The sequence below is a fragment of the Lissotriton vulgaris genome, chromosome 1_1 (genome assembly GCF_964263255.1).
Source record: "Lissotriton vulgaris chromosome 1_1, aLisVul1.2, whole genome shotgun sequence".
Lineage (NCBI taxonomy): Eukaryota > Metazoa > Chordata > Amphibia > Caudata > Salamandridae > Lissotriton > Lissotriton vulgaris.
The window spans coordinates 1,614,302,298-1,614,319,448 of NC_141685.1; the positions used below are offsets into that span (position 1 = coordinate 1,614,302,298).

The window sequence follows — 17,151 nt, forward strand, 5'->3', positions numbered from 1 at the left end:
TAAGGTCAGTATTCAAGAGCCCTATTGGGCGGTATGAGGCGCATAAGGCAAGGTCCTTCCCAGGTTTGGGTATGAGCACTATTTCCGCCATGCCCATAGAGGGTGTCAGACCATCAGTGTCCAAGAAAGAATTGTACAAGCGCAAGAGGTGGGGTATGAGCTGTGTCTGAAACATGCAGTAGAAGGTCAGCAGTAGGCCGTCCGGCCCCGGAGTCCTTCCGAGTGGGAGGTCCTTTAGCGCCGCCACCATCTCCTCCGCAGTTAGAGGCCCCTCCAGACTCCGAGCGTGGTGGGGATGTAACTGGTTCCAAGCACACTGGTTTAAGGCATCCTCGATAAGAGCGGGGGTGGTGGCTCTGCCGCGTAAAGTGTGGCGTAGTAGGCCCTAAAGGCCTCGCATTTGGCCCGCTCAGAAGTGACTCGTGAGCCGCCCGGGAGTTTAATATTAGCTATGTGAACGTTCGCTGCCCGTGCCCTCAGGCGCCTCGCCAATAGCTTGCCCACGTTGTCCCCCCCTTCATAATACCGCTGTTTCAAGGCTATAAGGGATCTTTCCGCTTTATTGGAGCGTAAAACGCGCAGTTGCCGGCGAAGGTTCGCGAGCCGCCGCCGGGATGCAAGCGAGGTACGGACCTGGTCTTGTTTTTCTGCCGCCTTGATGTCTGCAGACAGGCTATCTTCTAAACGTCGGATCTCGCGTGCGAGGTGATGTGACCTCGAATTGTGGCCTTGAAAGCATCCCACACCACGGTGAAGGGTGTCTCAGGGATATCATTGCTTGCAAAGTAAGAGTCAATGGCAACCTGTATGATTTCTACATCTGCCGGGTCCTGCAGTATTCCTCGGCGGTAGGCGCCACCTCGGGAGCATAGTGGGGGCCAGCGGCCAGGTTCTGCAGGAGTAGTTTGACATGAGCGTGATCAGAGAGCGATATAGCAGACATAGACTCTGCCAGTATGTCTCGCACCCATGGCATGAGAGATAAATAGATAGTCAATGCGCGAGTACAAGCGATGCACATGAGAGTAGAACGAGAAATCCCTTGCCTCCGACGAACAGTATTGCCAGGCATCTGTCAAGCCCAGGTCCGTTATTTGCGCACGAAACGTAGAAGACATGGCCCCCATCCCGGTCAAAGATGTTCCACTGCGGTCTGCCTCAGAGTCCCATACTAGATTAAAGTCACCCCCTAGGATCAATGAGGAGTTGCCCTGCGGGATATGGTCCCTCAAAAGTGCTCGGAGGTAGGAGTCCTGCATCTGGTTTGGTGCATACACATTGCATAGCATAAAAACGCGCCTCCCTATTCCAACTCCACCTTAACAAAGCGACCGTGTGGACAATATAGAGCCTTGATTTCCCCCTGCCTGACACCGCTCCTGCACATGATGTTCACCCCAGCCGTTTTAGTGGTCGCCGTAGCCCAGAATTGGAGTGGATATTTGGGATGCGCCATGCGCTGGACATCTTCTTTCAACAGATGAGTTTCTTGGAGGAATATAATGTCATGTTGTAGGAGGTATCGCCACACCTGTTGCCGCTTGTTCGTAGAATTAAGCCCCTTGACATTAAGGCAAAGCACCTTCAGAGGGAGTGGAAGGGCCATTATCTGTTCCTATCCCTAATTAGTCCTTTAAGCCACCGAAGAGAGCCGCGCAGGTCAGGGGTGGGGACGCGCAGGATCATTTCTGGTTTGCCCGGGGGTATACGCCAGCGCCACTGCGTTACCCGCCCGCCACACTCGAGGAGATAGAGAAAGAGAAGAGAAAGATGTAGAAAAGCAGGAAGGCAGAGCAGTGTAGGATAGTAAAACAACAATGGCCAACGTGGCCAAAGTATTCTGTTCCCTTCGCCGGGCATCCTACACCCGAGGGTTTGGATGAGCCCAGGGATGTCACTCCCTCAGGAACAATTGGGGGTAGGTTTGCAGTCGACCTCAAGTTCATCCAGTAGGGAAGCCTCAGCGTCCCCCACCCTATAGGCAAGGAACCAGGGTGTAAATCAAGATGGCACATTAATTAGCAAACCTAGAAAGAAGGGTGCATTTCAATGAGCGTCTGCTTCACAGTCCATTGCGGGTGTGTGCTCAGTCTGTCATGGAGTCGAGGGGTGCGAGGTGGATTCTTCCTTATCCCCTTCAAGGGATCATATATGTGCGATGATATCCTGTTTGGCCTGAGAGGCAGAGTGCTCATCCATGGGTGGCGAACGTCGAGGGCGATGAACAGTAGTCCAAGATGGTTTGGCAGGCACCCGCTCCTGGCGTCGGGGGTGGGAAGGGCTGGTTGGCGGTGATGACGGCAGTGAAAGTAACTATTCCGCCTCCGTGTAGTTCCGTAGCACTCTGCGTTTGGATTCCCATTGGAAGATGAGGGCGAATGGGTGGTCCCACTGGTATGAAATGCCCATGCTCCGCAGCTTCTCAGTCACAGGCTTAAAAGCTCGGCGGCGTCGTAGAGTGTCAGGCGCCAAGTCTTGAAAGATTTTGATCTTGTGCTCATCGTGGCAGAGATCTGGCTTGGCGCGTGCCGCCCTGAGGATAGCCTCCTTTTCTGTGAAAAAATGGACCCTAGTTAAGATGTCCGGGAAGCGACCCGGCCTCCCTGCGGGCCCGGAAACCCTGTGGGCTCGATCCAAAGCCGGCGGAGAAGCGTCCTCATCCCCCCAGACCTCGTGGAGGAGTTGCGCCACGTATGTAATGATGTCCTTCCCCTCCGCACCAAGAGGAACCCCCATGGATGCGGAGGTTATTACGGCGGCTTCGGTTTTTCAAATCCTCCTGCTTTACTTGCAGCTCTATGTGCTGCTCCTCTAGTGCCGCCAGGCGTTGCCACAATTGTTCCTGGTCCTCCGTGCGGGCATTCACTGTCTTTTCCAGCCCATCAACCCGGTCTCCCAAGTCTGTAACCTCTTTTCTTGCACACATGAGTGAACCTCTGTGCACAGAGCGCCAATCTCCATCTTGAGGTCTGACATGAAAGAGGTCATAAATGCCTGGGTCACCAGCGACGAGTCCCCCGCAGCCTGTGGTGCCACCTCAGTAGAAGCCGACTCTCCCGCCTTGCCCCACATTGCCACCACGGAGTTGTCTCTGGGGGCCGCAGCCGGGTCCGCCTTGCCCCCTCTGGAGCGTGTCATCGCAAGTCCTTGAAGGTCGATGTTGGCCACGAGGCAGCCTGGTCGTTATAATGTAGAGAGATTCACCACCCAACCAATGCCACTCTTTTCCCTATTTTGCAATGTCCAAAGCTACAGCTGGGGAGTCTAATGCTTAGGGCCCCCACCCAGATCCCCAACACCCAGGATGCGGGCTACCTCTCGTTTAGGCCCTCCGCCTCTCTGCCCTCTTCACAACAGTACCTGCTGGCGAGACACTTCAGGTGGGGGGAGGCCCCCAAGACCAGGCCAGGGAGTGCGAGAGTCCGCTGTAGGGGTCCCGCTGCTCCAAGCCAGTCCACACACCCCTCCAGTGGCAAGCACACTTGAAGCCCTGTAGGGCATGCAACTCACTCTGGCCTGTCAGCAAACTGCGCCTCTCAGCTGTGCCCCCAGCCACTCACTGATCGTAGTGCAGGTGTCCCGGTTTCCCCCTCCACCTCTCCAGCCAGCGTGTTGAGTGTGTCAGGCCTCTGCAGTGTTAGGGCAGGCCACCCAATGCCTCCCGGCCGCTCGACGTTCACAAAATGGCGGCACCTTTGACCTGTACTAGGTGTCCCCCTCGCAATCACCCAGCCGCCGCTGCGTATTCGCTTTCCACTAAGCCCCTGTGGGCCACCCCAGGTAGTGGCACGGGGGCAGAGGCTTTGTGCAGGGCACAGGCTCCCCGGGTGCAGCAGCGCGCAGGGTCCGGTGTCTCAGGGCCGCCCGGCGTGAGAGACCCAATATGGCGGGGGAGCGCGTGTCTTGCCGTGCCGCTCTCCTGCAGCCCCCAACCTCAGCCGCGCTGTACCTGTTGCGGGCCCCAATAGCCCCGTGATGCAATGGCTGCAATCAGCCCAGTCGGGACCTGCACCGCAAACATCCACCAGGCGATTGTCGCAGGGTAGGCTCCACTAGGCCACTCCTCCGTCCCCTCCATCAGCCCCGATGTAGACCCCGTCAGGGCAACCCTCGGTGCACCGCTTGTCCGTCCGCCCGTCGCTCCTGGGCGTTAACTCCACTACGCCCGCCTTCGCTGCTCAGCTCGGACCCCTATGGGCCAGGGTCCCGGGACTTCACCAAGGCGCAGGGGGGGGGGCTCCTCCCAGACCCTCAGAAAATGGTGGCTCGCTCCGCCAGGCCGCCAGTCCCACGTCGCATTCCCCACCTCAAATCGCTGCCGGGCAATGTGTAGGCCTTCTACCGGCCTCCCAGGTCTCCCCGTCCGATTGCCCACACCGGGAGTGGCAGCCACCGCTTATCGGCGAGTGCCGCAGGGCAGGCCCCGCCAGGCCGCTCAACCGTCTCCCGCCTCCTCCAGCTTCAGCGCGGGCTCGACCGCCGCGGCCGTTAAAGGTGCCGCGGCCGGTCCGGTCTCTTCAGCCCCGGCCAGACCTTCAGGGGACGCAGCAGCGTTCCTGACTTATAGGGACCCCGAGGAGTCTGCAGAGCGCAGGGTGGGCTCCTCCAGAGGGCTCCCAAAATGGCGGGCCACACCGCCGGACCTCCGACTTCCCTCCGTCTTCTGAATGGAAACTGCTGTCGAACAAAGTGCAGCCCCTCTGCAGGTGCCCCAGGTCACAGTGGTCAGCGGCTACCCCTGGGACTGCGGTCACAGCACCCCAGCTCCGCTGTAATTGCTGATGAAGGTAGCGGATCCCCGGAGCTCCCCGGAGACAAGTCTCACCTCATCGATGGCAAGCCCACGCTCCCACAAATTTCAAATTTTGTGCAACAAAATTAAATTTTTGAGCTGCAAAATATGCAAATATATGCACCAATATCCTGGTTGTCTGTCTGTTCTTGGGAAGTCTGCACACCCTTTCTTTAAACAATTGCCTCTGATAGTTCCCTCTTCCATTGTGCTTCAAAGCCCATTTACAGTTTACAGCTGCAAGTGATCCTGGACCACGCCACGCTGAGACCTACTCGTCCTGGCCAGCGCCCAGGATGGAGCAGGAAGAAACACAAGAACTGTGACTCAGATTCTGTGGACTCAGAGTCATGCCGACTACCAGAAGTAATTGCATCTTTGATACCTTATCGCTCCTCTTTGTCTGTCCAACTGCTCATTCACCTAAGCACCAACAACTATGAGAAGAAAGATGGAACATGTACTAAGAGTCCTAGATTATACTGTGCAGTAATAATAAATTACAGGCTTAAGTTAATGACTCTTCTGAAAAGCAGCTCAAGGTAATGCATTCCATATTCAGATGGACAGAGAGAGAGAGAGAGAAAGATCAAGATAAACAAGAGAGAGAATCAGAGAGAGAGAGAGAAAGAGATAGAGAGAGGGAGAAAGAGAGATAGAAAGATAGAGAGTAAGATAGAAAGAAAGAGAGAGAGAGAGAGAGAGAGAGAGAGGGAAAGGGAGATAGAGAGAAAGAGAGAGAGAAAGATAGAAGGATCAATAGAAAGAAAGAGAGGGAGAGAGAAAGAGAGACACAAAGAGAGAAAGAGGGAGCGAGAAGAGAAAGAGAGAGAGAGAACACATGGAGAGTGGCATGTTAATATGTACCTTTTGTACTACAAAGACTACCCGCCTCCTCACTGTTCACAAACCTGGTATATGTACAAGTCTACGCCCTCAGGGCCCACGTTTCAGGGACCATTTTTCATTATGCAGTTTGACAGTTTTCCCCTTGCCATAGATAAATGAAGACCGTCAGGCCCACACACCCACATGCAATGAGAGCCTCTCACCTGCTTCAGGAACGGAGACTCCACCCCCAGGTACCTGGAGACCAGATAGAGACAGAAGAGGTGCCGGTCAATGCCCGCGCCAGTCATGGCCAGTCTGTACATGTGCTGGTGCTTCTCTGCCGCCTTCCGGAAGAGGGACAAGCGCTGCTGCCTCTGCACAGAGAAGAAAACAAGAGAAGCGGCCTATGAGGGGTGGGACGGACAAAGTATGTGGAAGACGGCCATGTACACAGCACACAACTCAATATATGGTTTCCAGAGTGTGGTGTCTGGGGTGATAAAGGCCTGCGCATCAGTCACAGTGAAGCATATTCAGACAGCGCATGGAGTAAGGGTCAGAGCACAGTGCATTTGGGTCACCCAACCGCGATTAGGCCTCAAAGAGCCGTGTTTAGATGTCAGCAACCTCTAACATCTAAGGATGAGGATGAAGGGTAAGGTAAGAGTACGGGGCTCTAAGAAGTGTCCTCATTGGTCAAGTGCATTATATGGAATTAAAGGATTCCATAAGAAGGGTCAAGATGGGGTTGTGTGTGGTGTCAGGCAGCGTACATTTGCACGAAAGGGCAAAGCGTAGAAACCAGAGGGCCGCCTTCTAAGTGCAGTGTATAGAGCCAGAGTCTACATTATTGTTTATGTGTCCCAGCACAGAGTCCATGGGTCATAGTGCCAGGCACAGGGGACCTTTGAGCCAATCTCAAGCGGTCCATGTGTCCTTATGTCACTTCGAAGGGCCCCTGAAGGACCTTGCATGAGGTAAGTGGCTCTAGAGGAAACACAAATACAAAAATAGATACAATGACGGGGATTGGTACTCACACTCTTCGCCGGATCCTCCATGGCGCGTACAAATGCTGTGGACTCTATTGTGCACGATCTCACGGTTTCCGTGCGACCCTCCCGGAACAGACGGGTCATGGAGGCCTCGTATGTGAGGCAAAACTTTCCTTTGTCCTTGAGTGAGAAAGTAGAAAAGAAAAGGTGAAGCCAACCGGGAATATATATGAGCAGTTCAGTGTCCAGGACCTCATTATACACAAAGAAGTAGATTACTCCAACAAAGACGCGAAAATGTACTGACATTGCTCCATCTTACTTACATAAAAAAGGCAATTGATCCTTAATCACACATACTGGATAATATTACATCAACATACACACACAGGGCAGCGTCACTCCATGATGCATACACATAAGGCATTTGGATGGCAATACACGTATAAGCATGTGATAGCGCGCGCGCGTACACACACACCGCATTACTTCATCTTTCTATCTCTCTTTCTATCTCTCTCCCTCACACACACAAAACCATGAGCATTGTTTTATCACACATGCTTATATTCACTGGCGAGCAGAAACACATCAACAAATTTCCAAAGCACACCGAGACACACACAATAGGACATTACTTCCCCTACATGTACACATATACACAGTGCAACATTATCTAATACTTTACTTATACACAAATACATGCTCTTGCACACATTTGCAAGACATGTTAGTTTAAACATACCTATTGGGCAATGCAATTACATTATACACACACAGAGCAACACTGCTGCAATGTACCCACAGGTGATAACATAATAACTTCAAAGATGTACATAGTCATGCACACATGCACTCGCACCTGTTTGCACACAAACATGCACAACAGAAAATCCTGTCCTACAAACCAATGGGATCTTTCAATGATGTTTCAGCATACACACAAAAAAATACACACGCTCACACAGAAACAGTGTAATATTACTTCAATGCACAAACACACATCCATGCTCAAACCCACACACACAATAAATTGCACTCCAATATCTATATGCTGGCCTATCAAAACACACACAAAGGAACAAGCATGTGCATTGAGTAAGCCACACAAAGACGCACATCTGCACACGCAGATGTACACACAACCTTCACCTCTTACCCGGAAATGGGCTAACTGCAGGGCAATCTGTAAAAAGGCGTCAGGGCTAGTCCGGCAGCGTTTGATCAGGCCTTTCCCAAAGTCTTTGAATAAGACAAAGTTGAAATCCACATCATCGGCTATTGACTTGGCCACTTGGTACGAGCTATGACTCGCCTCCTGACACTGGGGAAACATTACAAAAGGACCGTTCACAAAAAAATAAATGTTGACATTTTTATTAAATGAGCATTGGACTCCAACTTTCCTTGCATCAATAAATTAATTTCAGATGGATTCAAAAGGGGACCTAGATAAGCATGGGGACAAGGAGGTATTAGAGGAAATCGACATGCATTGTGAATCTGAATCTTTAATAGTGCAAGACTAGGAATAGAGATCAAGCAATGAATGAACCAATTTCAGAAATACATGTAGTTATGTGGATAGAACATCAAATTGACTTTTAAGGGCCGATTTAGGGATTAGCAGATGCAGGCCATCTGCTAAAAAACAGTGGATGCCCAGTCCCCCAAACTTCCTTTTCTCTTGTTCTATTGACAATTATGGGGAAGAACAAGGTTTACGAAAACCAGGCCTCAGCTGGTCCAAGCCAGCAGAAATCTTTGAATGACAGACTATATTGGAGGCTGGTGACATTTGAAAGTAGTGCAGCGTAAATGTTTGGTGTAACTTTTCTGTAGTGAGCGATGCAGACAAGCTTAACGGACAAATGTGGGGGGCCAGTCTCAATCCTCCTCCAGAGAAAAAAAATTGGAAAAAACAATTAGCAAATGGTGCATTTCAAAGCAAATTAATTATGTGATAAATCAAGGCTTATAAACGAGTGGGAACTTATAGTTTTGAAATATTAAACACAAACAACTGCCCAATATCTTACTGCATTAATATGTTCAACAGTTACTCTAATGTGCTGATTGTACAACGCAACAACTTCAGCCTTTTAAAGTGTGTGCTTGCCCAGTGTCTTGAACTACATGCGGCATCAACTTTGGAAGAAAATTATCTAACCTGGTTTCGGGAAGGACCCACAGCTGCTGATTGCAATCAGTCATATAGAAATATGTGAAGATAGGTCTTTAAGTGGAATTAAAAATGCGTTGGATCTCTAAATGGGTACACATAAAATAGATTTCTGTAATTCCCATTGCGTTCTACCCAACCAGTATTTTGGTTTCTCTCTCAGATGTAATTACATCCAGATATATAACACAACTGAACTACACCTAAAACCTGTCAGTATGATCGGCTTTGTCAATGGTTATTAGCTATTTAACATAAATGAGTACAAGGATTTGTTATAAATAATCAACCTTCAAAATGTTTCATTTCTGATATTTCAATAGTATCGAGGCCTGTGGAAGGAGTTTTGGCCTTCAGTTATGTGTGCTTAATGTCAGATACTATGTCCTTTTCCTCTGCACATCTCGTCCATCTGCACATCTTCAACCACCTCTCTTTCCTCTTCACCACCCTCTTTTCCATCTTCCCTGAATGCACTTCCTTGCGTCTCCCTTACTTCACCACTTCCAAACAACACTGCACTCACTCACGTTTAAGCAATTTATTTACTTTTGCCCTGTAAGTATTTTACCATCTGTGCACCCTCTTCACACACATTTTCACAAAATTGCAATTACAACTGGAATACATGATGATCATTGTTCTGTGTGCTCCGCAGAGACCAACCCAATGTCAGGCACTTTACTTTGGCTTTAGCGTCAGATCTCCATCCCCTCATAAATACCATCACTAGTGTCCAGGCTGAGTGGCTGCTCACCAGTTGCCCCCACCAGAAATGTTTCTGGACCCCTGGGTCGAGAGCCTGCTGCTGTCAGGTGTCTGAAACAATGTACATCCTGGGACGAGGTACCAAGCCTCCTCCTCCAGAATGGGCAGGGTCCACGAAGGAGAAGCTTCAAAGGATTTCCGCCTTTGTGAGATTCCCCAGGTCTTTTGCTGCTTCCAGCAACTGGCCCCCAATGTTTCTGACCCCAACTTTGGGCAGGAGAATCGGCTGGAAAACCAAGTGAGGAAGGGAGGTGAGCCCACCTTTGCCAACCCCACCCCTGAAGTGGGGGAGGCGAGGTGAAGCACAACTCCCAGTCCCCGCCACCTTGCAGATGGAGGGACCCAGCCAACCACAGTGAGGCATATGCCTCCTTCCCACTAGAGGGTGGCATAATAGGGGGTTTACCCACCCCAAGGAAGGGACCCATTGGTCCCAACCTTTACCTACCTGTAACACCTCTAAATCTAGTATTAAGGGGCACCCCTAAACCTTGCCTCCTCAGAGAAGAACCGACCAAGAAAAAGAGAAGATGAAGGATTGAAGAGCCGTGCTGAAACTAATAAGAGGAGAACGCCCACTGACTTGGCCCCAGCCCTATCGGCGTGTCCCCACCTCGAACCTGCTCCCGCCGGTGTGTCCTGCAGCCAGCAACCTCGAGAATCTGGAGGACATGCCCTGCCTTTCAACCCAAACACTTTGTCTCCGGTGAGGACTGGATTTGCTCAACCAAAGACTCTGGCTCCGGCCAAATCCACGAGTCTGCACCACTCTGTAGCCGACGCCCATGGCCCAAGTTTGAGTGGCCCAATACCACAAGGTCTCCCCAGCGATCTTGACCTAAGATCTGGCGATCTCGGACCTGCCTCGACACTTCTGACGACACCTGCACTTTCTGGAGGACCTCCATGACCGCGACCAGAGCTGGTAAGAAAACCCGACGCCTAAAGACACCCCTGCACCCAAAGTCCCACGGCCTTGGGTGGCCCAACCGACGGTGTCCCAGCATGCCCAGGCATCCCAACTTACCTCTCCAACCGGTAGTCACCTCCAGAAGATCTTCGTCCCAGAGCCTGCAGTCTTTGTTGAAACCGGAGAATCCCCATTGCAAACAGGGCATCCAACGACAAAGCAGCACCCAGCACACAGCCGCCCTTGCAGGTGTACTTTGTATGCTAAACCGGATACCCCTTTGACTTGAGCCTAACACCAAGAGCTTTGCTCCCACAACTTTGTGGCCTGCTTATAAGCAGCCACCAACCGGAGGCCTCCTATCCCCCATTGGATAACATTGGCCTCAGCACTCTGCACTCGGCCGCCCTAGTGCCGCTCAGGGTGTTTTGAGAGTGCATCCTTGACGCTGGGGGAACCCTGGTTGTAACGCCAGAATGCCAACTCCCACAACAAACTACTTACCTGTTATCCGATAACGTCATTTCTCTCCATAGGAATACATTGGCTGTTTTGCCTTGAAAAATATTAGAAGTGTGGAGCTGGTTTTGTATTGAAGTTTGAAAAACTGCAAAGAACTATAAATTGCTTACTTTTCTCTAGGAAATGTCCCAGTGTGATATCTAGGTGTATCACACTGAGTAGAAGAAGTAATCCAGAAAGTAATGTGCAAAGTAATCTAATAGTAGTTTCCACTGTATTGAAAGCATTTACAAACCTGTAACAAAGACATTTTCATTCAGCTTTCTGGTATTGTTCAACCTGCCTTGAAAATTATCAGATACAGTTACCTGTGCCGGGCTTGCTTGGTTGTAGAAAATAAATACAACTAAAGGGAGAGTTACTTACGTTCGGTAACGCTATATCTGGTAGAGAGACAGTCTAGCCACAGATTCCTTAACTTAGAACATCTCCCCAGGCGTCAGACAGGATCCGGAAAATCTTTTTTTCCAAGCAATACCTCTGCACGCCGGGAGGCGGCATCGCCCGACTCCATCTTAACGTCGTCCACGGAAGTGACATCAATGGAGCCATATAAGCCCCTCCTGGCGTGCTGACGTCAGTTTTCTACAGGAAAATTTTCCGCGCCACAACGCAGAGCCGTGGGACAAACGATATATCTGTAAGAGACATTAGTAAGTGATAGATTCCTTACCTTAGAATATCCCTAGGCGTCAGACTGGATCCGGAAAGTTTTTTGTCAGCTGTACCCCTGCGCGTCGGTAGGTGGCGTTGTGCGGCTCCACGTCGTTGCTGGTGTTGTAAGCGCCGAGATGACGTCACGGAGACCACTTAGGCGCCACCCATGAGCGCTGACGTCAGTCTGTACATGAGTTTCCGCGCCAGGAACCCAGAGCCATACAAGAAACTGACCACTAGTGCCATGAAACTAGGGCCCTGAAAGAGATGACCTTAACCCTAGAAATCAGTTCGCAGAATGGGGAGGATGGGTGGGGCGGTAAGGAATCTATCACTAACTAATGTTTCTTACAGATATATTGTTACGCAAGTAGTAACTTGTGCATCTGAAAGAGACACGTTAGTGATGGATTCCTTACCTTAGAATAGATACCCCAGCAATACCAACCCCGGTGGTGGGTCTGCAAACAAGATTACACCAGAAAGTCACGGAGAACAGAACGGCCAAAGAAGCCGTCTCTCCGGACTTGACTGTCAAGGCAATAAGGCTTGGTAAACGTGTGCAGTGAGGCCCACTTAGCTGCCTGACAAATGTCCTGCAAGGGAATGCCGCGTCCCAAGGCAGTAGTAGCTGCTGTTGCCCTGGTAGAATGGACACGCAGCCCCACAGGAGGCTCCTTCTTAGCCAATAAGTAACATGCTTTTATGCACAGAACGACCCACCGAGAGATGGTTAGTTTGTGTACGGCCCGACCTTTTTTGGCGCATACGTAGCCAACAAAGAGCCGATCATCCACCCGGAACTGTTGCGTGCGCTTCAGAGAGAACACGGCCCGACACGGATTCCGGCAACTCATCTGCCCCAGAACCGCACCCCGGCACCCGTACTTTGACAGCTGACCTTCCAACAATCGAGATATCGGAAGTCATCCTCCGACGAGGGGACCGTTTCCTGATGACCCCTCCATCTGACAATCTTACTCCACAGAGACGGTATCGTCCTCCTTGGCCAGCTCGGGGCTCCGAGCTTGCGCCCTCATCTCGCCTACAATTGTCTCCGGCAGTGGAATTTACCTACCCCCCCCCCCCCCCCGTGGACCACTGTGTTCACCTTCCTCCTTTTCACCGGACTTCTCGCACATACCTCTGTGGACTCCCGCCCACCCACCTTCCGGAACCACACACTACCTGAACTGGCAACCCTGTCCTGATGAAGATCCTGAATTAAATATGATCGAAACGCCGTCGACCCTTTTGCAGCGCGACTCGCGGCACACCATCAACTCTGGTTCCCAACAATAATTATTATGACCCACTAATCGAGGAGGAACATGCCTTTGTATATATTGTTGTTTATCACCTTGCGTCCTTCGCTGTTTTTACCCACTTGTCACTCGCGCCGTCACTCTTTGCTTCACTATCACTAGTGCACAAAGCCCCCCTGGATTGCTTCCGCATTTCGTGCTCACAGTGCTGTTCCAACTGTTCTGTATGAAATGTGTTTTTTTCAAAAAATATATGATATATGCACTTTCTAAAAACTGAAATTTAAAGTCTCTCTCCCCTTTTTTCCTGTGTTCTCACAATGTCTTGTACATACATCTTTATTTGTCCCTCTTACTAAATCCAGTTGAGATATTGTTGTCAAAATTCAGATAGAACAAGAGCGCACGTTTTGGGTCCAGATGGTGGAGCCGATTTTCCTCTTTCGAAGGATGCGGAGGTGGAAAGAAGGTGGGCGAAGTGATCGTCTGCCCGATGTGGAAGGGCGTGACAACCTTTGGCAAGAAAGAAGGACGGGTCCTTAAAACCACCTAGTCCGGATGAACAGAAAGGAAAGGAGGTTTAGAAGAAAGAGCCTGGAGCTTACTCACTCTTCTGGCAGAGGTGATAGCAATCAGGAAAGCCGTCTTTAGAGTAAGAAGACGTAAAGGACAATTATGAAGGGGCACAAAGGGAGCGCACATCAGATAGGTCAAGACAAGTTCTAAGCCCATTGAGGCATTATGAAAGGCACCGGAGGAAACGTGTGTGTAATACCTTTGAGGAAACGGTTAACAAACGGGGACTTAAAAAGAGAAGGCTGATCTGGAAGCCTTAGAAAGGCAGAGATAGCTGAAAAATAAACTTTGATAGTGCCCAGAGCAGAGCCCTGCTGGACCAAAGATAGAAGGAACAGAAGGACCTCAGAAAGAGGGGCAGAAAGGGGATCCACAGCCTTCGCTGTGCACCATGCCACAAATTTGTTCCACCTGCAGGCGTATACCGTCTTAGTGGAGGGACGCCTGACTGCCAGAATGACATCACAGACTTGAGGAGGAAGATCGAAAGCTGTCAACTGTCGCCGCTCAGTCTCCACGCATGGAGGTGGAGGCTGGACAGGTTCGGGTGGAGGACCGTCCACTGCTGCTGCGACAAAAGATCCTTGCGAAGAGGCAGTCTGATCGGGGGATCGAGCGCCATGTTGAGTAGCTCGTGATACCAGAATCTTCGTGCCCAATCGGGAGCCACAAGGATGACTTGGGCCCGGTCGCACTGAATCTTCTTCAGCACTCTGGACAGAAGTGGTATAGGTGGAAACGCGTACAACAGACCGCAACTCCTCTCGCGATGAAAAGCGTCGCCGAACGAGTCACGCCTTGGAAAACTCCAGCGCGCAGAACTGATGACATTGCGCATTCTCTTTGGTGGCGAATGGATCTAACCAAGGCTCTCCTCAGTGCAGAAAGAGACCTTTCGCCACGTCCGAGTTCAGACGCCATTCGTGATCCATCAAGGACCAGCGGCTGAGTTCGTCCGCCCTGGCGTTCAGAGAATCTGCCAGGTGTTGAACCACCAAGGTAATGCCTTGATGTTCCAGCCATGTCCAGAGGCGCAGAGCCTCTGGATATAGGGTCCATGACCCCACCCCGCCCTGTTTGTTGCAATACCACATGGCGGATTACGGTGTCTGTGAACACCTGCACTACACTTCCCCGGATAGAGGGAAGGAATGCCTTCAGTGCAAGACGGATCGCTCGAAGCTCCAAAAGGTTGATATGGAGCCGGGACTCCGCCAGAGACCAGAGGCCTCTGATCTCGGCCTCTCCCAAATTGCCGCCCCATCCCAGGAGGGACGCATCAGTCACCACTGTGTGCTCCGGTTGGGGAAGGGAGAAGGATCTGCCATTCACCCAATCGCGATTCGTGAGCCACCACTGCAATTGTCATGCAGTGCCCTCCGAGATCTGAGCATGATCGGACAGGTTGCCCTGATGCTGTGCCCACTGGAACTTCAGGTCCCACTGCAGAGCCCGCATATGCCATCAGGCATGTTGCACTAGCAGGATGCAGGAGGCCATCAGGCCCAGGAGCCGGATGGTTGTCCTGACTGAAACACGGGATCAAGGCTGAAAGATCGGAATCATAGCCTGAATATCCTGGACTCGTTGGTCGGGAGGATAAACCCGAAACCGCGTCGAATCCAGAATCGCTCCGATGAAAGGGGAGCTTCTGAGAGGGACTCAGGTGCGACTTTGGCACGTTGATGGAGAACCACAGCAAGTGCAGGAGGTTGGCCGCAGTCTGAAGATGGGAGACGACTGCCTGGGGCGAGCCTGCCTTCAACAACCATTCGTCGAGGTAGGGGAAGACTGACACCCCTGACCTGCGCAGATGAGCTGCGACCACCGCCATCACTTTTGTGAACACCCGAGGGGCGCTGGTGAGGCCAAAGGGGAGCACAGGAAAATGCTCCTGGTTTACCGTGAACCGCAGGTAACGCCGGCAGGACGGGATTTGAAAATATGCGTCCTGCAAGTACAACGCTACCATCCAGTCTCCAGGGTGGAGGGCGGCCAAGACCTGAGCCAGAGTTAACATCTTGAACTTCTCCTTCCAGAGGAAGCGATTGACGTTCCTGAGGTCCAAGATGGGGTGCAGGCCCCCTTTGTCCTTCTTGGGGACCAAAAGGTAATGGGAATAACAACCATAACCTACTTCTGGCCCAGGAACGCGCTCGATGGTCCCCTTGGCCAAGAGGGCCATGACTTCCTGTTGGAGAAGCGCAAAGTGATCCCCGACATGCAGTGGAACTGGGTGGGCATGGCTGGGGGCAGACTCAAAGGGGAGGGAGTAAGCCCTACGGACGATCTGCAGCACCCACCTGTCCGAAGTGACAGAACGCCAGTGGGGGTGGTGATGTTGAATCCTGCCGCCCACAGCACTTGGGGTGCACCCCAAAGCTCGGACTAGGAAGGCTTTGCGGCGAATGCTGCGGGAGTGGAGGTGAACTGACCTGCACGCTGTATCCCTGTGCCACCATGGCAGCCTCCACGCCTGTGGTCACGCAGAGCTTGGTTCTGCGCAGGCTTCTGGCTGAACGAACGCATAGGGGCGCCTCTTCCATGGACATGAAAGGAACGAAAGGTAGACTTGGCCGGGCATGTGCTAGAGAGACCCAAGGACTTGCCGTAGCCCGAGAGTCCTTGAAACGCTCCAGCGCAGCGTCTGCCTTATCGCAGAACAGGCGAGTACCATCAAAAGGCATGTCCATCAGGGAACTCTGGACCCCCCCCCGAAAACCCCGTGGACTGTAGCCAGGCATGGCGAGGCAGGGCCATTGTTGTGGAGATCGCCCTACCCAAAGAGTCTGCGGTGTGCAGCTCACACTGGATGACAAACTTTGTGGCGTCCTTTCCCTCCGCAACATCTTGGGAAAGTACAGCCCGAACCTCCTCTGGGCACTGGGGCAGTGTTTGCGCCACCGTGTCCCACACCGCGTGAGAGTAGCAGCCCAAGAGGCATGCAATGTTTACTGCCTGCAGCCCCAAGCTGGCAGAGGAAAATAACTTTTTGCCAAACTGCTCCAGCTTCTTCGATTCATTATCCGGCGGGGCAATAGGGAATGCACTTTGGGAAGTGGAGGCCTGAATGACCAGGCTCTCCGAGTCGGATGACTGTTAAAAAGGCAAGGTCACCCGGTGCCGGGCGATGACGCCGGTCCACGTTCTTATGCAAAGGAACCCCTGTGGCTGGTCTAGACCAGGTGCCCATCAAAACAGCCGTCAAGTCTTCATTGAACGGAAGCAGAGGTTCCATAGAATTTGCAGCCGGCTGAAGCACTTCAGTAAGGAGGTTTGCCTTAACAGTAACAGTAGGCAGATCAAGGCCAAGGGCCTCAGCTGCTCTACGGAGAACCACAGTATATGTGGCGCCTTCCTCCATGACCGCGGGAGGAGACAGAAAGCCGGGCTCAGTAGAGAGGTCAAGGCCACCTGCATCCTCTGATTCCTCCGCCCACTCTTGTTCTGACTCGCACTGCCATGCAAGAGGGTCCTCCAACCCCTCCCAATAATTCCCCTCCTCCACGGGGCGAAGCACAGGCTGCTCCAGTGGTGGAGACACAGGGGAATATAAATGCTCCAAGGGAGCCAGGAACGGCGCCGGTCTAGCTCCATGTCCCAATTAGGGTCCCAAGTCGGAGAAAAAGTGTCCCGGAAATCCGGGCAAGGTT

General features: G+C 51.9%; 1 protein-coding gene across 2 annotated transcripts in view; it reads right to left on the bottom strand.

The window, feature by feature from the left end:
- The window catches only part of CPT1B (carnitine palmitoyltransferase 1B), a 243,969-nt gene that overhangs the window by 42,739 nt on the left and 184,079 nt on the right, over positions 1-17,151 (bottom strand). For both annotated transcript variants that reach the window (XM_086918762.1, XM_086918772.1), the window contains exons 14-16: positions 7,778-7,942; positions 6,664-6,798; positions 5,845-5,997 (exon numbers count right to left, since the gene is read on the bottom strand). In XM_086918762.1, the coding sequence (XP_086774888.1) occupies positions 5,845-5,997; positions 6,664-6,798; positions 7,778-7,942 (453 nt within the window). The remainder of the gene's footprint in view (positions 1-5,844; positions 5,998-6,663; positions 6,799-7,777; positions 7,943-17,151) is intronic.